Genomic DNA, 19,279 nt, shown 5'->3' with positions numbered 1-19,279 from the left:
TATGCCAGCCTCATGTTTTGCAAAAGGAGACAGGACTGAAGCAATGACTGATTGATGGAATGATTCTATTGAATGATTTGATTTTGAATTCTAAATTGAATTGATCAAATGATTCCAAGCTCTTGCGACCAGGAACGGAAACATCTCCCGCCATTGCTGTAATTCATGTAAAACTTAGGCGCGCCGGAACGTAATCAATATTTTTGTGTGTGGCGTTTGACATATTTGGCTGCTAGGACTATCAGCATCGCCATCCGTATTGAATGAAAGCTCCCCGCGGAAGGGACGGAACCCGTACTTCTGGATCCAAAGTGATGCATGTTTTCTACGGACCCTGTCCGCCGTACCGTTAACGTGTTGACGCCTGCCCCCCTCGCCAAAATCTTCCGACAGCTTCACCTGTTGCGATGCCGAAAGTCACGTCTGCGTTGATACGCTGTTGAACTGTTCTCTCCCTCTTTCAGCGGTGTCTGACCAACATGGCGACGACCGTTGCCCTGCTACTGTTGACGACCGTTGCCATGGCAACAGGTGAGTGCGGATCGGGTAAATTCGTTGGGTTGTGCAGCTACGGCTGAGGATGTGCACAGTTTTGGGTGTAAATTATGTGGTGGGGGGACTTGTTTGGCAGTCGAATTCGAAATTCGAATAGATCGAATAAAGTTTAATCTTTGCATCAAAATCTCTATGCCTGAGCACCGTTTAGCTCTCATTTGTAAAATCAGTTTCAGTGGTGTCTGGGTTACTGTTCTGCATTATTATATTGACACTGTGGTGATCGATGTTCTCAACATATAAAATCAGTCTGAGCAACCAAGCTTATTTGCTCATTAACGCACGGCAGGCCGCCTTGTTCGGGCCGCCCTGAGACTGGGCAGGTAGATTTATCGCATGAGGCCGACTAAAATTCTGTTTACCCGTTCCCCGGCAGTAATCCGTGGCGCCCGTAATCTTTCCCTGATTTTTTAGCGGTTAAAATGCTGCTTTGGTTCCGGTCCCATAGAAAACCAGTGGAGCATGGTGGTGAAAGGGCAAAATCGGTCACCACAGCGGTGGGGTTCGGCGATAACTAATGCGGTGCAATAAAACGCAGGACGTACGACTTTTCCAGCGCAGCAGCGACAAATAAGTGCTTTGTCCAGTCCTACTGAGGAAGAGTTGAGCCCAGGCACGTGGCAACGCATTTTATTTGCACATTCAAATCATGTTTTTTCAGGATACGACAGCGACTTTAGATTCAAATCCCGATTTTCACGATTACAGTCCTCTTTTCACGATTTGAGGACTCGCAAGAATGGAATTATTCGAACCTTCGTAAATCCCGCGTAGCTGAGTCCTCAACCCTGTCCGCGGCCCTTTCGCCGATGGCGAGACACGGAGCCGGGCGGGCAGGACAGCGGCGTCACGCTCTACTGGCGGAACGGATGTTTCCGATTTAGCAGCGTTGGCAGAAGATGGAGGGTCAACGTAATGCTGCAGCCACCCTGGCCGCTTTAGACCGTTCTCCGCGTGTTATAAATAGTAGCACGGCTTGAGTGATGCTGCGGATGGCGGCCATTTGGAACGTCCTGGAAGTGTGCGTTGCGGAGGAATCTGCCAGATGTTGTTTGCGTGGATTGTTTATACCGGTTCTAGGTTAGGAAGAGCGGTATTGCATTGTATAGTCACGGAGCTGATTGTCAAAGATTAAATGGAACAAAAGTTTTCGGGGCTTAGCAGGGCTCTATCTTAATTAAGCAAGAATGTCGTCATGGCACGTTCGGCATGAAAGTGTGTGGTTTATGACGTGCTAGCCGAATACAGACCAAACAAATGCCGGTGACTCATTTTCCGATTTTTCTCCCTCGGAATTTCGAATGTTTTTCTTGCTCTAGCACAACCACAATTAGACAACTTTTGACGGCAGATCTCATCTCTTTTGAACTCCAACTCGCATGTCTTATCCGTTTAAAGTTTAATCCCGTCTCCCAGCATCGCTCCCAAAGATTTCACGGCTTCTCAACACCTATCCCCGCCAAACCCGTCCCTAGCCGCCAGCGACGAAGACCAGATCCCTGCGCCGTCGCTGCGCCGTCCCGTGGCAGCCAGGTTATGCTGCGCCCCGTCCGGGCCATCGACCCCGCGATTCTATCCAGTTGGGGCGAGCCCGGGTCACGTGCGCCCAATAGGCGCGCCCATCGGGGCTAGGGCCTCGTTGACGTTGCCGTCCGTGGCGCTCTTTTATCGGCGTCGTTCGAACGCGGGATGGGGAGGGGAAGGGGGGGGGGGGGCAGGGTCGCGCGACCGGTCCGATCGATCCTGGTGGTAGGTGGGGAAGGTGTGTTTTGGTGATGCAGCGGCGCCCTGCAGCGCTCTAGCGATGCAGGGCGCCGCACCACTAGCGATATCGTTAAGTTGCGAATGCATTTGTTTTAGTTGGTAGCACTGCAGTGCATTCAGATTTGCGTGAGCGGTAATGAGCCTCTTCGGTAAGCTGATGAGAACACCGCTGCCGGAGCGTTCTCATCACATGTTTTCTAGCGACGAGTTCAATAAACTGTCAGATTCGGATGAAAACCAAAAAACCGTGAAATCCATACAGACTCCAGAACGAACAGGGTATGGCGACAGCACTGGCAGCGCGTTGGCGACACAATTCTGCGACGTCATGCCATTTCACAGTTGGTCACGGACAATACACTGATCAGTTAAGCTCTAATAAGCCGAGGACAGACAGGCCTTGGAGCCCCGCAAATAGAGAGTGTTAGAGCGAAGCCTTCGAGCGGGTTACGCACAGCTGGCAATGACCCAAAATCAGGCTGTCTCTGTTCCAACACTCATAGAAAGTGGAGGGGTGCCTAAGGCAGCGGACGACCCACCGCGTCCCTCCGTCGCACGGGAGGAGTCGGAGGAGCCGAGGAGGAGGAGGAGTCGAAGTTGTGCGAGGATTCGTGGCTCTGTGGGGCTTGTAGACGCGCTCTAATTAGTTAGCTAGTTATTGGACTTAAGGGCGTGTCAACTACATGGGTTATTTGAGCCTGTTAGAGCCCTCTGCTGTCAAGCTCCACCCCTCCCCCCTCCACTCCCCACCGCCACCGCCTCCCCCACTTGGGCCGCAAAGTAGGACAAATTCGGAGAGAAGCCCGTATGTTGGCGTATTTGGAGATGGATTGGATCATTTTTCACTCCTCAGCCCCCCCCTCCCCCCCTCCCCCCCCCATCTCCAACTCATTTTGCGAAACTGCGCCTATGCTTTCAACTGCTGGGCCGGCTCTAGAGTCCCAAAACGTTTGCTGCGTAGAAAACATGGTGCAGACAATCGTCGTGTCAATAGCAATACATGAAACCCGGTAAAACTCCTTGTAAAACCTTGTAAACCAGGAAAAACTCGTAAGCATATCTGGAGAAACATGGCTGCATACGACAAGCACATTGACTGCAACATCTTCTTTTGAAGTCGTGCTAGTTTTGCAATTGACGATTGCCATTGTGGCATATTGACACTGAGTTAACTGGATGGTTGTTGGCCTGTAGCGATAAAGCGTGATGGGAAGCTTTTTGAGGAGAGGAATCAGCAAGCGTTTCCTAAGCACCCTGGCGGCACTAACGGGGGAGTATGACCAAAAGATCGCAACGTCGTCAGTGACAGCACAGAAGATAGATCATGACCGAAACATCTGCTGATTTCTTGTTCTTATCTCTTGTCTACCACTCTTCACGACACACCGCCAACGACCATCCAGAAGGTCTTCAAAAATCCAGCTGACCGTCCGAGAATCAGTCTGAAAATGAGTCTTCTCCGATTGGAGGGTTGCTCTTCTTCTTAACGCGTGAGATGGGAATTCGCCTTCTATCCACACACCAGGTAATGGCGAGCATACGTTCAGTCTGGGAGTAACGTTTGGAGAGTCGTACTTGAATCAGAGGTTGTGCTCAAAAGGTCACCCTTACGTCACGTGCACGCATCAGCGAGTGAATAACAGCTTATGCTGTATCGCATCAACTGTTTTCTTCGGGGTTGTCATGCTGAGTTGGCGATCTTCAGCATAGCGAGAGGCTCTGGTTAAACGACGTTATAGAGCGAGCATTGGTTGTATTGGTCATTGTCTTGGTTACATTGACTTACACTACCGACGTTTGCTCTGCAACGTCGTTTAACTAGTAACTCCTAGCATATTGAACTTCGATGACGTAGGATAAGAATTCTGAGCCCACCACAGTCCGAACGTCCCAAAACCAGGAGCTGGAGGCCTTTCCTGCTTACATCCACCACACCAATCTCCGTCATGCCCGTGAACTGCCCCTTGAGCGATCTCGCACATGGTTGTCACGACGCATGCTTTTTCCACACATCTTCGTTGTTAGTCTTCGGCACTCGGTGACTCTTCATGGCTCCCAGCTTTCCATAACGGAAGCCAGTCGTGAGAATAAATCCCGCCACCCAGGCTACTCACCGGAAAAACATCCTCACGAGGTGCTCCAGCAGGAAGGGCGATGTTTAGGTAGCAGCGTATCGCGGCAAAAATCGGGGTAAATTCGTGAGAAACCCTTGCGGTTAGTTGATCCTCTTTCCGCGCTAAATTCGCCACAAACCCCGCGCCGGTTCTGAGGCATCCGTAAGATAACAATCCACGTTACACTGGCGTGCCCGTGCGCATGGCAGATGGATCAAGTAAAAGTAAGTCACGTGGGAAAGTGCACGCTTGCAAGAAATTACAATCGCGTACCACTAAGCGCACGTACTGCGTGACTTTGTGAGTACTCGCGCACCATGAACTGCATCACAGAGAAAATAATAAAAGATGTCACTCATACCACGCGATTTGCCGTCATTACCCCTCCCCCCCCCCCTTTGCCCTGGTGCTTGTTTTGCTGGTACTTCGGATGAACGACGACGACGACTCTACCGCTGCCCAGCTCGCCTACCTTGGTGCCCTCCCCCTGCCCCTCCGCCGTCAAGCCGAGTCTGCGGCGGCGGCTGCCGCGGGCTCCTGCCACGGCTCAGCTGATCGGGCGGTCGGGCAGGAAGCGGCCGTTCCGTTGGCCGCCGTCTCAAGGTCACGCGGCCGACCGCGCGCCGCCGGCCGGTCAACGACCGAGGGCGAGAGCTGCGACAGCGGCGCGGTTGATGTTCGGGGTCACGGCCTGACGCCGGGTTCGGGACCTGTTGGTGGTGCCATGCGGCGGAAGGGTGAGCGATCGGCGGTGTTTCGAGCGGAGTCATTGTTTGCTGCCAGTTACGAGTCTGTCGTGTTTGCATGCAGGCTGGAGCGTCCAAGAACCCGGCTGGCCCAAGCCCCCAGTCCGCGCAGGCGCGAAGATAGGTGGAAGTGCATAATTCGCAGGCCCTCGTCTCTTAGCCGTAGTGTTCACAGCAAAAGGTTTTAGTTCAGTAAACAATCCACAGACCTCATCGTATTTGGTGATGCTTGCGGTGGGTGAACACTTCCGGAACGTGGATATCTTAGAAAACGTTCATGACCCGACGGTTGACCCATCGTCTTAAACCCTCCTTTGTCGAAGATTTTGACTAGGCCTAGATGGAAGCACGTCTTACATCGTCAATGGTTTTGAACGAAAAAGGCGGCCAAGTAATCACTGGCTAGTAAGGAGTGTTGAACACTGAGCCGTTTAAATCTTGCCGGGTTGGTGGGAGCTGTGGCATCATTAGTCACGTGCTCAAGCGAAATTGAAGCGCCTAATTGGTTCAGCCTGTCGGCAACAAGCCAATCAAATTTTCGCTCTGTACACTGCATTGTTCTCACGAGCGCGCCAGTGAGGTAGCTCTCGACGCGTTCCGTCTCGTTGCCCTGGCAACGTGGCGGAGGTCACAGGTCATGGGCAGCGTAGCCGGCCAGCCAATCAGGGGTCAGACATCGAACGTCCGAGGCGCTTTACGAAGCAGCAGACACGCGAGAAATGCGCCGATGGCGGTGGGTGGGTCCGGGGTTCGACCGCTGCCGTAGGCGGTGCTGGTGCGGCGGGTGGGAACATGTGATGATGTGTGGAATTGGTGCTACAGCCTTGAGCGGGGCTACGGTGTATTTCTAAGCTCAGGACAGTCGGTACGGTTTTGGGTCCCAATCAAAGCGGAGGGACACACGCAAGGAGGGTCACGGTGCGCAGGTAAACCTCCAGCAGATCTTTCTGCATGTATTGTGCATGTTTCCGAGAAATATCTGGTTTTGTGGCGAGCCGTTTTCTTAGAACGTTTGGGTCGTGCCTCTCGCCCACCCCTCCCACTGTCCTGCGCTCGGTAGGGAATTCTTCCAGCGCTCGTTTGGGCCTATGCATTATACCAAAACTCTTCTTATAGGTATCCTTTCCCCGAAGACTTTCAGCTCGGGTATCACCTGCGTAGACATTGAATGCAAATGGTATTGCTATCCTTTTTCTTCAAGAGACGCTCTGCGATTCTTGCGTCGGTTTTGCCACATCCCCACCTGTACGTACGCCGTTCACCAGAGTGGCGGTACGATGAGAATGAGGTACCTGTTGGCGCACCTCGAAAGTGCAAAGCCGTCTTTACATCATTGGATTAATTTTGTTATCACCGCATTATCTTTGCACATGTTACAGTACGACTTCACTGCACTATTTCGTTGTTTTGTTCCGATTAATTTATTTGCAAATTTTTCTTTAGGTGACATAAAAGTGCACGCCTTAGACCTGCCAGCTTGTCCTGCCGCACCGTTCGACTAAGCAGTCGTTTGCCAGGCGTCCCTATAATCCCACTAAAGCCGCGGTATTTCCTGGCAAGGTATTTCCGCGCGCAGGCGCTCGATTACCTGCACGCGGAGGACAAAACCACGGAACATGCTCCGCTTTGTGACTGTGGCAAGATTGCCCGGTCACTTAATGAACGAACCCTAGCTTCGATGCCGCGGTCAGAATATCAAGCTCGGCGTATCTGAGACCTGTTGCTCCCTCCACTTACATTTTCAAGCACTCATAATGAATTCCTAAAGGCGGTGTTGCCTCGCCTCACGAGCCTGCGTGGTGTTACCAAACTGGTGTTACCAAACTGGTGTCACCAAACTGGTGTTACCAAACTCGCAGCTACCTGAATCACGCCGTCAGGGACGTTAGTGGTAATGTGAGCAGGATGAGCGCGGGAAACCAAACGCGTTCATCATTCGCGCTACCGGTAAATGAGTCATGGGACCTAGTCGGCCAATTACGGTGTCCGCAGAGTTCCAGGCGAATAATTTTGGCTTATTTCTGACTGATTGGAGCTTTTATTTGTAATGTCCAATGATTGAATTATATGAGCGGCTATGCGTTCATTCGTGAAAGGCTCTCCCGTTTGCTACGTGCGATATCTACACAGTTTTTCCGTAATTTTTGTCCGTAGCTTCACATGTGTGGTGTTTTTTCTTTTAGCAAAAGACTGTAGATGCCATGAAATGTTAAGTGCGTGTTTGCAACGTGTCTTTCAGTGTATATATTTCCAATTGTCTTCAGCCGTAATGTTTTCGGCTCAGTTGGCATCCATTTCCGCCCAATGAAAGCCGTAGCTGAAGTAAACCGCCCATTCTGGAGCCTCTCGAGCGAGCACGGAGCACCGGCTGACTGCCGGGAGGGGGGAGGGGGGGGGGGGGGAGCGTCCGACGCGGAAGTGACGCCAAACACCTCCACGGACTGCAGGTCACGTGTCCTGCATTGGAATGGAGTGAGCTGGAAAGCCAGACTCACGATGGCCTGCGTGGGGCGGCCGCCCTCTTTGGCAAATTAGAACTATCGATTCGACTAATCCGACCTGCGCTCTTTTCGGCGTGAATTTAAGCTGCGTGAAACGGGATAAGGGATCAGCGGGAGTTGCGGGGTTGGTGCTGGTGTCTCGTGGTGGGCCGGCTTGTTGCCACCCCGCGGTGGTGGGTGTCTCGGGAACGGCACCCTCGGGACCGCTTGAGGTAGACGCTCGCATTATGCATTGCGTATTTATCTCCACGAAACGGGCGGATGTGGCAAAAGTGATGGATGCGTCTGGACGATGCCGCGTCAATAATGTGGCGTCTGGTTTCGGTGACTGTGGTGGGACTGAAGTACAGTCTCGAAGCCTCGAATGTCGCGAAAAACCGTCGGCGTTTAGTGCTTCCACCCCACCAGTGCATTCGAATGATTAAGGAATAGCTGACTACTCGGTTTTGATGGCGAGAGCTTGCTGAAAAGAGGAAAGAATGAGCAGTTTGTCTTTCGCTGGAACCGCTCCGAAATTGCCCGTCGATACAAAACCGAGTGTCGTTTCGGGCATGTAGATCATAAATCCCGAACTAAACCACAGTCTTGGTGATTTGTATTGTCATTATTCGGCTATGGATACTAGCTGCAGCTGCCGACAAGGAATTCCATGGCCCATTATGCTTCGGGCTGTTGGTTTTTACGGGGTTCGCCGCTGGTTTAGCTGAAGAGTGGGGATGCCATGTCACCAACGCCACCAGGGAATTTGGTGTTGGTGATATACTGATGCAGCGTCGCGCAGAACACCAGGGAGGGTGGTGCTGGTGATCACCGGTGCTGGTGCATTCGGGCCCATCAACTGCGTCAAAGTTATGACCACCGAGCCAGTGCATTTACACAAAGTGCACCCCTTTGTCATACATGAGAGCATATTGATCTAACGAAGTTGGGTGTGCCCATGCTCTTACTGGTGCACTTGTCAGCCGCTTGATTTCACAACCAATGGGCATCTCGCCAGCGCTGATACGCCACAGCGGACTATGGCGACATTCGTATGCTGTGTCCCGACATGGCTCAGGTCCTGAATATACATGGTGCTTCCTGAGCTGACCCGACCCGACCCGACCCGACCCGACCCGACCTGACCTGACCCAACCCGACCCGACACGGCACGACCTGACCTGACCTGACCTGACCTGACCCGACTTGACCTGACCAGATTCTGCGTTGACCGGTCGTGATTCGATCTGAGCCGATCTGAGTTAACGTTAAGTGACCTGATCTGGCCTGATGTAAGCAAGCAGGATTTTATGTGACATTGTACGGCCAGATGTGAGCTGTTGTGGGTGCCATGACTTCATCTAGCCTGTTATGACCGTACCTGATCTGACCAGACCTGTTGTTAACAGACCTGAACCGAGCAGACCTGATCTGAGCAGACCCGATCTGAACAGACCTGACCTGACCAGACCTTATGTGACTAGACCTGATCTGAACTGACCTGATGTGAGCTGACAGATCTCAAAGCAATTAAACATTTGCCTGACTCGGTGTCCAGAACGTTTTTCGGCCGATTCGGACACCTTGCATTAATATTGGTAAATTGTTCCCGCATGGGACATTAAAATGATTTTAAACCTACAAAACCACCACACGTTACGCGGACGTAACCAGAAGTATGTCCCAAGACGCGCGTGGTAGGGCCGGTGTCCCAGTCTGCAATTTCTACCGCGTAGAAAACAAAAACAAATACGGCGTTGAAGCCTCCTGCAGCGGTGGAGCAAAACAAACTATAACCAGATTAGGTGACACACAAGCCTGCACTCGGGAGACTGATGGCCTTTACTTATGCTGATGTCGGCATGGAGACGGCAAACAATGACTCCTAGGAGCGGTCATTAAGGGACCAGAGTAATTTGTCCGCCTTTTTGCTTCATTGTTCTGAGTCTTTATGCATTCACATCCTCTTGAACTTTCGTGACTAATGGCACAGATATTCTTGGCCCATTGCCTCTATTAAAGACGAGCATTGTGACTGAAATGAAGGAGAGAACCAGTGATCCATTCTGGATTACTCGAGAAGCGACCATAAATCGAGAAATAGTTATCTAACTTGGAGAAGGCTGCAGGCCGATTGAAATAAAAAGGGAGCCAGCCAATCATTTTCCGACTGTGCCGAAGGCGACCGATTTGGAATAAGTGGGGTGCTGTTATGTCTTAAATGACCTATTTTTGGACCACGCGCCGGAGAGGCTGTGGTGGTATGCGTGCATTGGCCAATATTTCGGTCTGTTCGGCCGAATTCAATCGAATCCTGCATGACCTGACCTCTGAGGGCATTCTGGTGGACTGACCTGACCTGACCTCTGAGAGTATTCTGGTGAACTGACCTGACCTGACCTCTGAGGGTATTCTGGTGGTATGACCTGACCTGACCTCTGAGGGTATGCTGGTGATATGACCTGACCTGACCTCTAGGGGTATTTTGGTGATGCGACCTGACCTGACCTCTGAGGGTATTCTGGTGGACTGACCTGACCAAATCTCTCATAATTTCCTTCTGATCTGACCTGACCTGACCTCTGAGGGCATTCTGGTACGTCTGCCCGCACCTCGCCTGACGTGCAGAGGTACCCGACGTGAGCACCGCCCATTCTAGTGTTTCCTGAGCTTCTGCGACCTTGTGCGACCTTTTACGGGGTCGCTTGGCTCGTCCCAATTCAGGCTCTGACCTGATACCATGAAGAGATCTTACCTGTAACTGTTTCCAGATGCGCATGATCCGACCAAGCCTTTGGCAATTTCCAGCTGTGCCTGACCTGACCTTGCCGTTTTGAGACACGTCTGACCTCGCATGACTTGTCCAAACCGCTTGCAAGTGCAAGTGCGCCTGGCCTGCCTTCCGGTCGTTTTGAGAGGCGCCGGACCTGCCCTGTAGCGATTTTGGAGGCGCTCGACATGACCTCGTTTGACCTCGTTTCTAGAGTTGTCTTACCCGACCTTACTTGGCTTCGTTTCCCGAGGCCTCTGGCCTGACCTTACTTGATTTAGTTTTCAGAGGCGTCTGGCCTGACCCTGTTTAATGCCGTTCCAGAGACGCCTGACCTGACCCCGTCTGACCTCTCTTTCAGAGGCGCCTGACCTAAGCCTGAGCCTGCGTCGCCCGCTGATCGTGAAGGCCGGTCGGGACGCGCTGCTCACCTGCGTGGTCCACAACCTGGCCAATCACACCCTCCTTTGGCGGCGGGACCTGCCGGAGGCAGACACCGCCGCAGGGGGTGGTGGAGAGGCGCTGGGCGTGCTCACCGTCGGAGACTACCGGGTCATCGACGACCCCAGGGTCATGGTGCTGCATGATGACGGTGAGTGGTGGAGGGGCTCAGTGGGGCATGCGTCAGCGGCAGTGACAGCTGATGACAGGTGAGTGCGGGCGGGGCTCGGTGGGGCATGCGTCAGTGGTAGTGACAGCTGATGACGGTGAGTGGGGGCAGGGCTCGGTGGGGCATGCGTCAGTGGTAGTGGCAGCTGATGAAGGTAAGTGGGGGCGGGGCTCGGTGGAGCATGCGTCAGTGGTAGTGGCAGCTGATGACGGTGAGTGGGGGTGAGAGTCGAGGTTGCACGCGACCGGCACCGCTTACGCCCAGGCGTGAGTGCTGCGCCTGTGTCAACTTGTCAGTGTGCACGGTGTGCAGCATTGCACAGCGTTGTGATGGGATGTTTAAGATCCGATTGTCATAAAAAGTGCAGCAGTGGTGTGGAGAGGGTGGCGCGGCGATTCGCGTACGACATAAAGTGGGTGTTGGGCGAAGGGAATGGGCGTTTCGTGCCGGGTCTTCCAACGTTCCCATTCCGCGTAATGCTTGAATTAGCGGCGTATTGCAACGCTTTGATCCAGAAAAACAGTTTTATTTTGCTGGCTATGGATGGAGCTTTAGATCGGTTTTTCATAAGCCACGAAAGGTCGGCAAAGTTTTCATTTGGAGGAATCTTGGTCTTTGCTGGAATAAGATGATCAGTGCAAATATCATTCGTGACATGTATCCATAGCAGGGCTTTCGATGTAAATATTTTATGGGCTATATGACAAACACTTCTGAAAAGTTTGGCGTCCTTTTTGCGATACATGATCTCCCCATGCTCTAATTATGACCGCAACATTACAATTAGATAACACGTTGCATGACATGTATATAACAAATATATGACAATCGTATTGACATTGTGTGTTAACATAATAATTGCTGGAACCCCGACCGTTGAAAGGTAGGATTGTCGCAGGTGTTACCCGTAGGTAAGACCTTCACATCATTGTGTTGATGCACGTTTCTTCAGTGGGGGCAATGTACCTGGCAGTTTGGTGTCAGCGTTCTTACAAAGCTGATCGCTATTTCGCTAATGATGCTGTGGTTGGGCTTCCGTGATTCGATTCTGTTTTCTTTTTTCATGTCATTGGACAATGTTGCAAGCGTGCTTTTGGAACTTCATGGCCCCTGAGTTTTGCACGTCACCTGTAGTTGGTTTCGTTTGGAGTTTGAGCATCAACTCACCTGGCCCTTCGTTTTTAGCGCGGAACATGAAATCCGACCACGTCGCCGGTAAGTGACGTCACTGATATTTCAGCTGGTGCTTGGTGGTGGTCTCTTGTACACGGCGCCTGGCCTCCCCTTTTTCACCCCCTTCCCCGGCTGCTCTAACGTTCCCTGCCGGTTCCGTGCTCCCGCAGCTGAGGCTCGCGTGCCGCAGTTGTCAAGGCGGTCGCCACGTGAAGCGTGCTGCGGTTGCCGAGGCGGCCACGGCGTGCCGCGGCTGTCGAGGCGGCCACCGCGTGCCGCAGATGTCGAGGCAGTCGCGGTGCGCCGCGGTTGTCGAGGCTGCCTCCGCGTGCCGCGGTTGTCGAGGCGGTCGCGGTGTGCCGCGGTTGTCGCGGTGTGCCGCGGTTGTCGCAGTGTGCCGCGGTTGTCTATGCGGTCGCCGCGTGCCTGTGGTTGTCTGTGCGGTCGCCGCGTGCTGTGGTTATCGAGGCGGTCGCCGCGTGCCGCGGTTGTCGAGGCGGCCGCCGCGTGCCGCGGTTGTCGAGGCAATCACTGGGCGCTGTGGCTGTCGAGGCGGCCGCTGCGCGCCGCAGCTGTCGAGGCGGTCGATGCGATCGCGAACTGATGCTGGCTGCAGCTGCGACGCTTGCCGCGGTGGTGGTTTGGCGTTGTTGCCGATAACACTGGGCCGTGGTGTGACGTGGCGTCGGGTGTGATGTAAGTCCTCGGTCACTGTGTGCGCCTAGTTGCCAGTTTGTGGGCTTCTTTTCGCGGTGCATGCCTTTTCTCTAACGCGATGACTGTGCTCCTTAGCTAGCGCGGTGACGGTGATTTATTGCGGAATGGTTGTCACTTTGTTTTGTGTGTGGCCCCTGTGCAAAGATAAACTATGGTGGTATGGTTCATGGTCCATATAAGGGTGTGTTTGGTGTTCATATCATTCCGCTTCATCGGGCAGAAACGAACGGTCCCTCACAGGCTTCAGCATAAGTGGTGCCGAAAAGTTGAAATAGCTCATCATCAGGGCGTTAATGAACAGCTGGTCGTCAGAGGAGCGGCAGTCTAATTTATCTGGCTTTGACGAGGCTCCTGATACTTGAATGTAATGTCTTGGATCAGTGCCTGCAGAGGCCTCTTTCAGTCATGAAAATTCATGAGGTATGGTATCGCTCTTATTCCAGATAATCAATGTTGCTAAGCGAGGGTTTTCTATTTGTACAATTTAACCCAGTAATTTTACACTTTATGCTTTTTTCAGTATGTAAGCTTCAATATGGCCCTCGTGCATCTGGTATCGTTAGTCCATTTTTTGGCGTAGTGTTGTCACTACAGGCTTTTGAATTGCAATATTGTGCTCTTAGGTGCGCGTGAATGAACGTTCTGGTTTTCTGCCTGCAGAAACAGTGGAATATTTTCGAAACAACCAACGCCTTCACCGGACAGCAGAGGGTTGTAACATGTATTGGGAAAGTCTTGAGGTTTCACATTTTCCCCCGCCACCGAGTGCCTCTGCGTTTCCTTTCATTGTACCACATGGAGAGGCTTTTCTAAGTATTGCAACCAGGCAACTGAAATTCCCAGCTTTTGGCTATTTACGTGGCCTTACCACCAGGCGAGGACTCGTTGCAAGTTTCCATTACCAGCCTGCGACGTGTTCATAATTTCTATCCCCAGCGCGTGACCTACGATTGATTCCTACCACCAGGCGGAGACGTGTTCGTGCTGGCCATCATGAACACGACCGTCGAGGACAGCGGCATGTACATCTGCGAGGTGAACACCTCACCGGTCTCCCGCTCTTACCACAAGCTCACAGGTGAGCACCAATCGCGTGCGGTGGTGCGGGTCGGCATCCCAGACCGTCTCGCATGCTATAGCGGAGATTACACGGGCGAGCATTTGCCCGCGGCTGAGAACCACGGCCATGTGGGAGGCACACGCACTGATACCGATCAATATATTAGTACCGGTATCGATACCGACACCGATACCGATACCGATGCCGATATAAACATATATATATATATATATATATATATATATATATATATATATATATATATATGTGTGTGTGTGTGTGTGTGTGTGTGTGTGTGTGTGTGTGTGTGTGTGTGTGTGTGTGTGTGTGTGTGTGTGTGTGTGTGTGTGTGTGTGTGTGTGTGTGTGTGTGTGTGTGTGTGTTTATTTATGTATTTGTTCGTCGATAGTGCTAATAGCAAGCTAAGCAGCGAGCAAAAGCACTTGCCGTTGCATTTGGCCAGTTTGTCTACATTGTGTAGTTGTGATAGGGACACACTGCATGGGTGGGTATTGCTCTGCTGTCAAATGATGCAGGTCAGGTGCAGTGTGCATGTTGACCGCTGGCGGGCGGAGGGAAGTCCAGGTAATGTTGGCTGCTGAACAGTCGCACGACGTATGGATTTTTATTTTCGCTTCATGGGAGGTAAACATGTACCTGTCAATGTCAACACCTGTCAGTCCGCGAGCTTTCGGTGAAGGTTATTGACCTCGCGCTTAACGCATACTTTCTGGCGCTCCCTTGTTTGCAACGATAGAAGAGGTTCGGCATTGCTGTGGGCTTTGGGCGGCGGTGAAACTGCGGGGTTGCTCATGTCCTCTCATCGTTCATTGAGCCGCAGCGCTGGGGTAACTAATTAAATATTTAAAACAATTCGTTCTCGTCTGTTGACCCATCCTAACGAAGCGCCTTAACACTGCCGTGATTGCCAATATGGCTCTAGCGCTTCCAGATCGATGCAACGCTTCCCAGCCGAGGTCTTTGTCCAGTGGGGTTGATGGACGTGTCGCGGAAAATTACGCTGCTCCGCGGCGTGGCCATTAATTTCCGGTTTATGCATAATGATCGCGGCTTTAGTGCTCTTCAGTTGAGCTGATCTGCTCCATCGTACATTTTCTTGACACTTTTGGCTGCGGCGCACGACTTGGATGCGGGCTGAAGGTCGTTTGGGCGATCCGCGCAGGAGAAGCCCTGGCAGCAACATACGGTTGGTGAGCCCGCCGGAGATCAAAACACGCCATGTGACGTCATTTTTGCGAATTGGGAGCAGCGTGCGCCACTTGCGGCGCACCGAAGACTGCTTTGCACGCCTGCTTATTCCACGCCGCCGGAGGACGCCTTGTGGGACAGTTCGGTGAGGGGTATGGCAGGTTATACCATCCAACCCACCGGAACAGGCCAAATCCTACCCGGCTGATCCACGGACGGTTTTTGCGCGTTGGGTGCGGAGTCCTGTTTCGATTAGCAATCAGGCTCTCGGCGGCTCAGGCTCGCCGTGAGTGCTTAGCGGTGTAGGTGAAGCGCGCCGTCCACGACGCCGCTGACCGGTTTCCGATCTGATGGCCGTGCATGAATTACGTGACGCGTTCTGTCATTTTTGTGTCTTCCTCCCACGCCACGTCATCTGAGGATTAGCTCCTCCGCTCACAATTTTCGAAGCGCCGGGCAGGACCTCTCTCCATCCGCCGTTACGTCACTTATGGATGATCTCCTGTGCGATGCGCGATTCTATGTTCCTGAGCTTGACCGTCCAATAGTAAGGTGCTGGCTACGCATCGGAGGTACAGTCAGGATTAAAGTGTGCATATGGGGTTGGGCCCGCGGCCCGCGGCGAAATGCGAACGATCGAAGGCAAGCCACTGGGGGCCTTACCCGTAGATATGGCATGCCTTTCAGAGGGACGGAAAATAACAGCCTCGCCTTTCCTGCTCATAGCAGCTGCGCCGCTGCCGAAGCGGAGCGCCCGCGCCGACTTCGTCGCGAGCGCCACCGACACAAGCTCGTATAATCACGAACACGTACCCCGTCACGCGCCGCGGCCATCCGCCGGAGATTAACCTTCGCGCCGACGAGACACCGCCCGAGGGCAGCGCTGACCTCTGACCTTCCGCGCCCTGCCGCGCCACCGTCCGGCGCAGGCGGCGGCGGCACCGAGTCGCCCCCTTTTCCGCCGTCGGGCGTCTATAAACAGTGATGTCACAGAGGCGGACGGGCGGTAGTAATTAGCGGGGCGGGCTGCCGGCGGTAGTAAACAGGCGGGCGGGAGCACCGAACAGAGAGGACCTCCCGCGAACGCCAGGTCCCTCGGGGGTACGCATTCGTGTCCCTCTGGGGTCATACGCTGGTGCGGTGACAGAAGGACGCGAGGAGGAAGTTGGCAGCGCGTGAAAGGTGCGGTCCTGTGTCCCGAGCTCGAGTCCCGCGGGTGCCGTAAGTTTTTGATGATGTTGTTTTGGCGGTCGGCTAATATAGCGAAAGTTATGGCCGCATTGGCTGCATCGTCGATAATATCTTAAGTGGGACTGCGCCGAATTGTTCAGTTCCCAACTTTCAAGAGCTAACTTTTCATAAGTTGCAGATTACTTTGTACATCACATGTGGGCTGATCTGGTGACACGAGTGTTAGGACGCCAGCTGTGACACAGGTGTCATGACACAATGTGTGACACCGTTGCCAGGACACTGGCTGTGACACAGGTGTCAGGACACCAGCTGTGACACTTGCCCCAATACCAAGTCGGGCCTTGTATCGCATGCTTGAGCCTATGCGAGCCATTCAAATCCCGTCTGCTACAACGCGATGAAATTCACTTTAAGACCCAGCTGCATCAACTCAGTGATTGCTTCGCTGCGGTTGACGCTGCGGACAAAAACATCGTAAGTGAACACGGCGATCCAGTTCCGGATGCCGTCGTCTTTGTGATCGCTGGTGCCGGTACTAATGGAGGAAGTTCCAACACTCATGACCGCGGCTTCCCACGCCATGGCCATATAGACATCGACGAACGGGCGTCCGTGCGTCCGCATGGTTGACTCCTGCTCGGATTCTGAAAGTGAATAGGGAGTGGAATTCTTGGTTTTCTCATTTCTTAAGTTGTTTAAGTAAGTTTGTTGTAAGTAAGTTAAGTAAGTTAAGTTGTGTAAGTGTAAAGTAAGACTGCGTTTGCGAGGAACATTATGCACATAGATGAGACGGCAGAAATAGCCTTATTTCTCGGAGAAAACCGGAAGAATGGAGATATAGATGCGTTGATGGTTCGGCGGCATGCTTTTATCGAAATGAAAAGCAGAAGAAGTGCGAAAGCACTTCGCTCTTTCGCACTTCACGTCGCACTTTCCAACGGCAGAAGATTTCTGCTATTCGCTTCGATAGAGGCATGTTACCGGAATGTCAACGCACTCATATCTCAGCTCTCCTGGCGTCTCTCCGAAAAATAAGACTGTTACTACTGTCTTATCTGTTTTTTTCATTTGTTTTAACGATCGCGTGCGATGTAACTGAACGCGCCCCGGTGGCAGCTCCCTGCTGGCGCTGGTCAGACTGTCGCAAAAGCGGAACGGCGTGTTTCATCGCTGCCAGCCGATCTGACATCTGCATGCACGGCCGAGTGCTCCCTTGGCGTGCAGCGAACCAAAACTCTCTGCCCTAGAGCACCCCGACGTCAGAGCGACCCGACGTCAGAGCACCCCGACGGTATTTGCCGTGGCAATACACTTGTCCGAAGCAGTCCCGTCTGTGTTTGATGCCCCTCCCCCATCCCCACCCCACCGTGTTCCTCCTTTCTTGTGCAACTCGCGTCGTCTTGAGGGGAGCGTCCAAAACAATCCACCTGTGTCTGATGCCCTCCACCCCTGGTTCCTCTTTTCCTTAGCAGCTCAGCAGCTCGCGGCGTCACGAGTGAAGCTTTAGCAACGCGAGTGACGCGAATATATTTGAGCTGGACACAGTCCGCAAACCATGGGTAGGTGCAACAACTGAGCCGCCCGCTTTTGTCTCAGTTGCTGGTGTCTTCATTCAGTTTGCCGTTCCTAGCCGTATTATCACTTATTTAGTTCGTTTAAACATCTCAACTGTTCATTGCAAATTATATCTATCCTGCCCCTCACATGCGTCATCATACGGCGACCTCAAAGCGTCCCGGGTCAACGGGATTATGTCATGCCGGTGACGCGGGACCGTGACCCGTGACGTACCCCTGGCTACCGTCAGCCATGGGCAGAGGTGTGGTCAGGCGGAGGGCCAAGGAGGTCTACCCCCCTCACCCTCTTAGCCAAGAGAGCACAAGATCATCGGCGATTGATTGCGCGGGTAATTGGTCTGAATTCGCAGGGATTCGTAAAAAATTATATTTCTGCCCTGAGGGGATTGTTGGTTACGCATCTGACCGTGGGTCGGCCGGACAGCTGCCCTAGTGGGAGTCCTGCGGGAGTCTGGAAGTTCTGGGAGTCCTGCGGGAGTCCTGGGAGTCCTGGAAGTTATTGGAGTTCTGCGGGAGTCATGTGAGTCCTGGGATTCCTGCAGGAGTCCTACGAGTTCCACGGGAGCCCTGCGAATCCTGGGTATTCTAGGTGTCATTGGAGTCCTAAAAAAGTCCTGGGAGTCCTGGGAGTCCTGGAAGTCCTGCGGTGTCCCTAGCGGGAGTGCCGCCCAAGCATCCTCACACATCCCAACGGGGTGCTCTGGTGCGGAGTAAGACTCAGATGCAATGATTACCCAGGAAGACCGCAGTACTTCCAATCTTAGTCTTCTGACCTCCCTTTTCCCCCGGGTCCGAAATGGTGATCCGAAATCCGATTCCGAGATGGCCAGATGTGGACCACAAGAGCCTGACCTGACGCACCATTGTGATTGGTAGAACCTAAAACATGATGATGTGTTGGTGGATTTCCTCATAGGATACTGGGATTACGTTGCATAACGTGTTGAGGACGTGTAGGCCCTTGGAATGATATGAAATCCGGCTCATGATGTTCAGAAATGTTCGGCAGTGTTCAGCAAAGAAATTCATAGGACCATAGGGACGCGCATTTCGCAGAAACCCAGCTTTTCTCCTCGTCGCTCGAAGGACGGCGATGGAGAAGCTTTTTCTCTCCGATGCGTCTGCCGCTTTTGATTTCACAAGTGTCTCTTTCCGCGCCTTCGCGTCTTCAATCTTTATCGGCGAACAAGCGGTAAATGCTGCGAATTCGTATCTCTTTTAAGTACGGCTCTCGCTTCGCTTGGCCAAAGTCGGCGGTGTTTGCTCAGGCATCAATTCAGACTTTTATTTCCTCCTTTCGTTGTTGACTC

At 52.8% G+C, this 19,279-nt stretch overlaps 1 protein-coding gene across 1 annotated transcript in view; it reads left to right on the top strand.

The window, feature by feature from the left end:
• Nucleotides 1-19,279, top strand: part of LOC119104742 (Ig-like and fibronectin type-III domain-containing protein 1) — a gene marked incomplete in the record, with an annotated part of 92,914 nt that overhangs the window by 46,662 nt on the left and 26,973 nt on the right. Inside the window, 4 exon segments of the mRNA XM_037228461.1 lie at nucleotides 465-531; nucleotides 10,791-11,021; nucleotides 12,072-12,254; nucleotides 13,897-14,007. Coding sequence (XP_037084356.1) covers nucleotides 480-531; nucleotides 10,791-11,021; nucleotides 12,072-12,254; nucleotides 13,897-14,007 — 577 coding nt within the window.

The sequence above is a fragment of the Pollicipes pollicipes genome, unplaced genomic scaffold, assembly GCF_011947565.3.
Source record: "Pollicipes pollicipes isolate AB1234 unplaced genomic scaffold, Ppol_2.1 Scaffold_6052;HRSCAF=7182_pilon_pilon_pilon, whole genome shotgun sequence".
NCBI classification, from domain to species: domain Eukaryota; kingdom Metazoa; phylum Arthropoda; class Thecostraca; order Pollicipedomorpha; family Pollicipedidae; genus Pollicipes; species Pollicipes pollicipes.
This window is presented reverse-complemented; position numbering and strand designations above follow the sequence as displayed.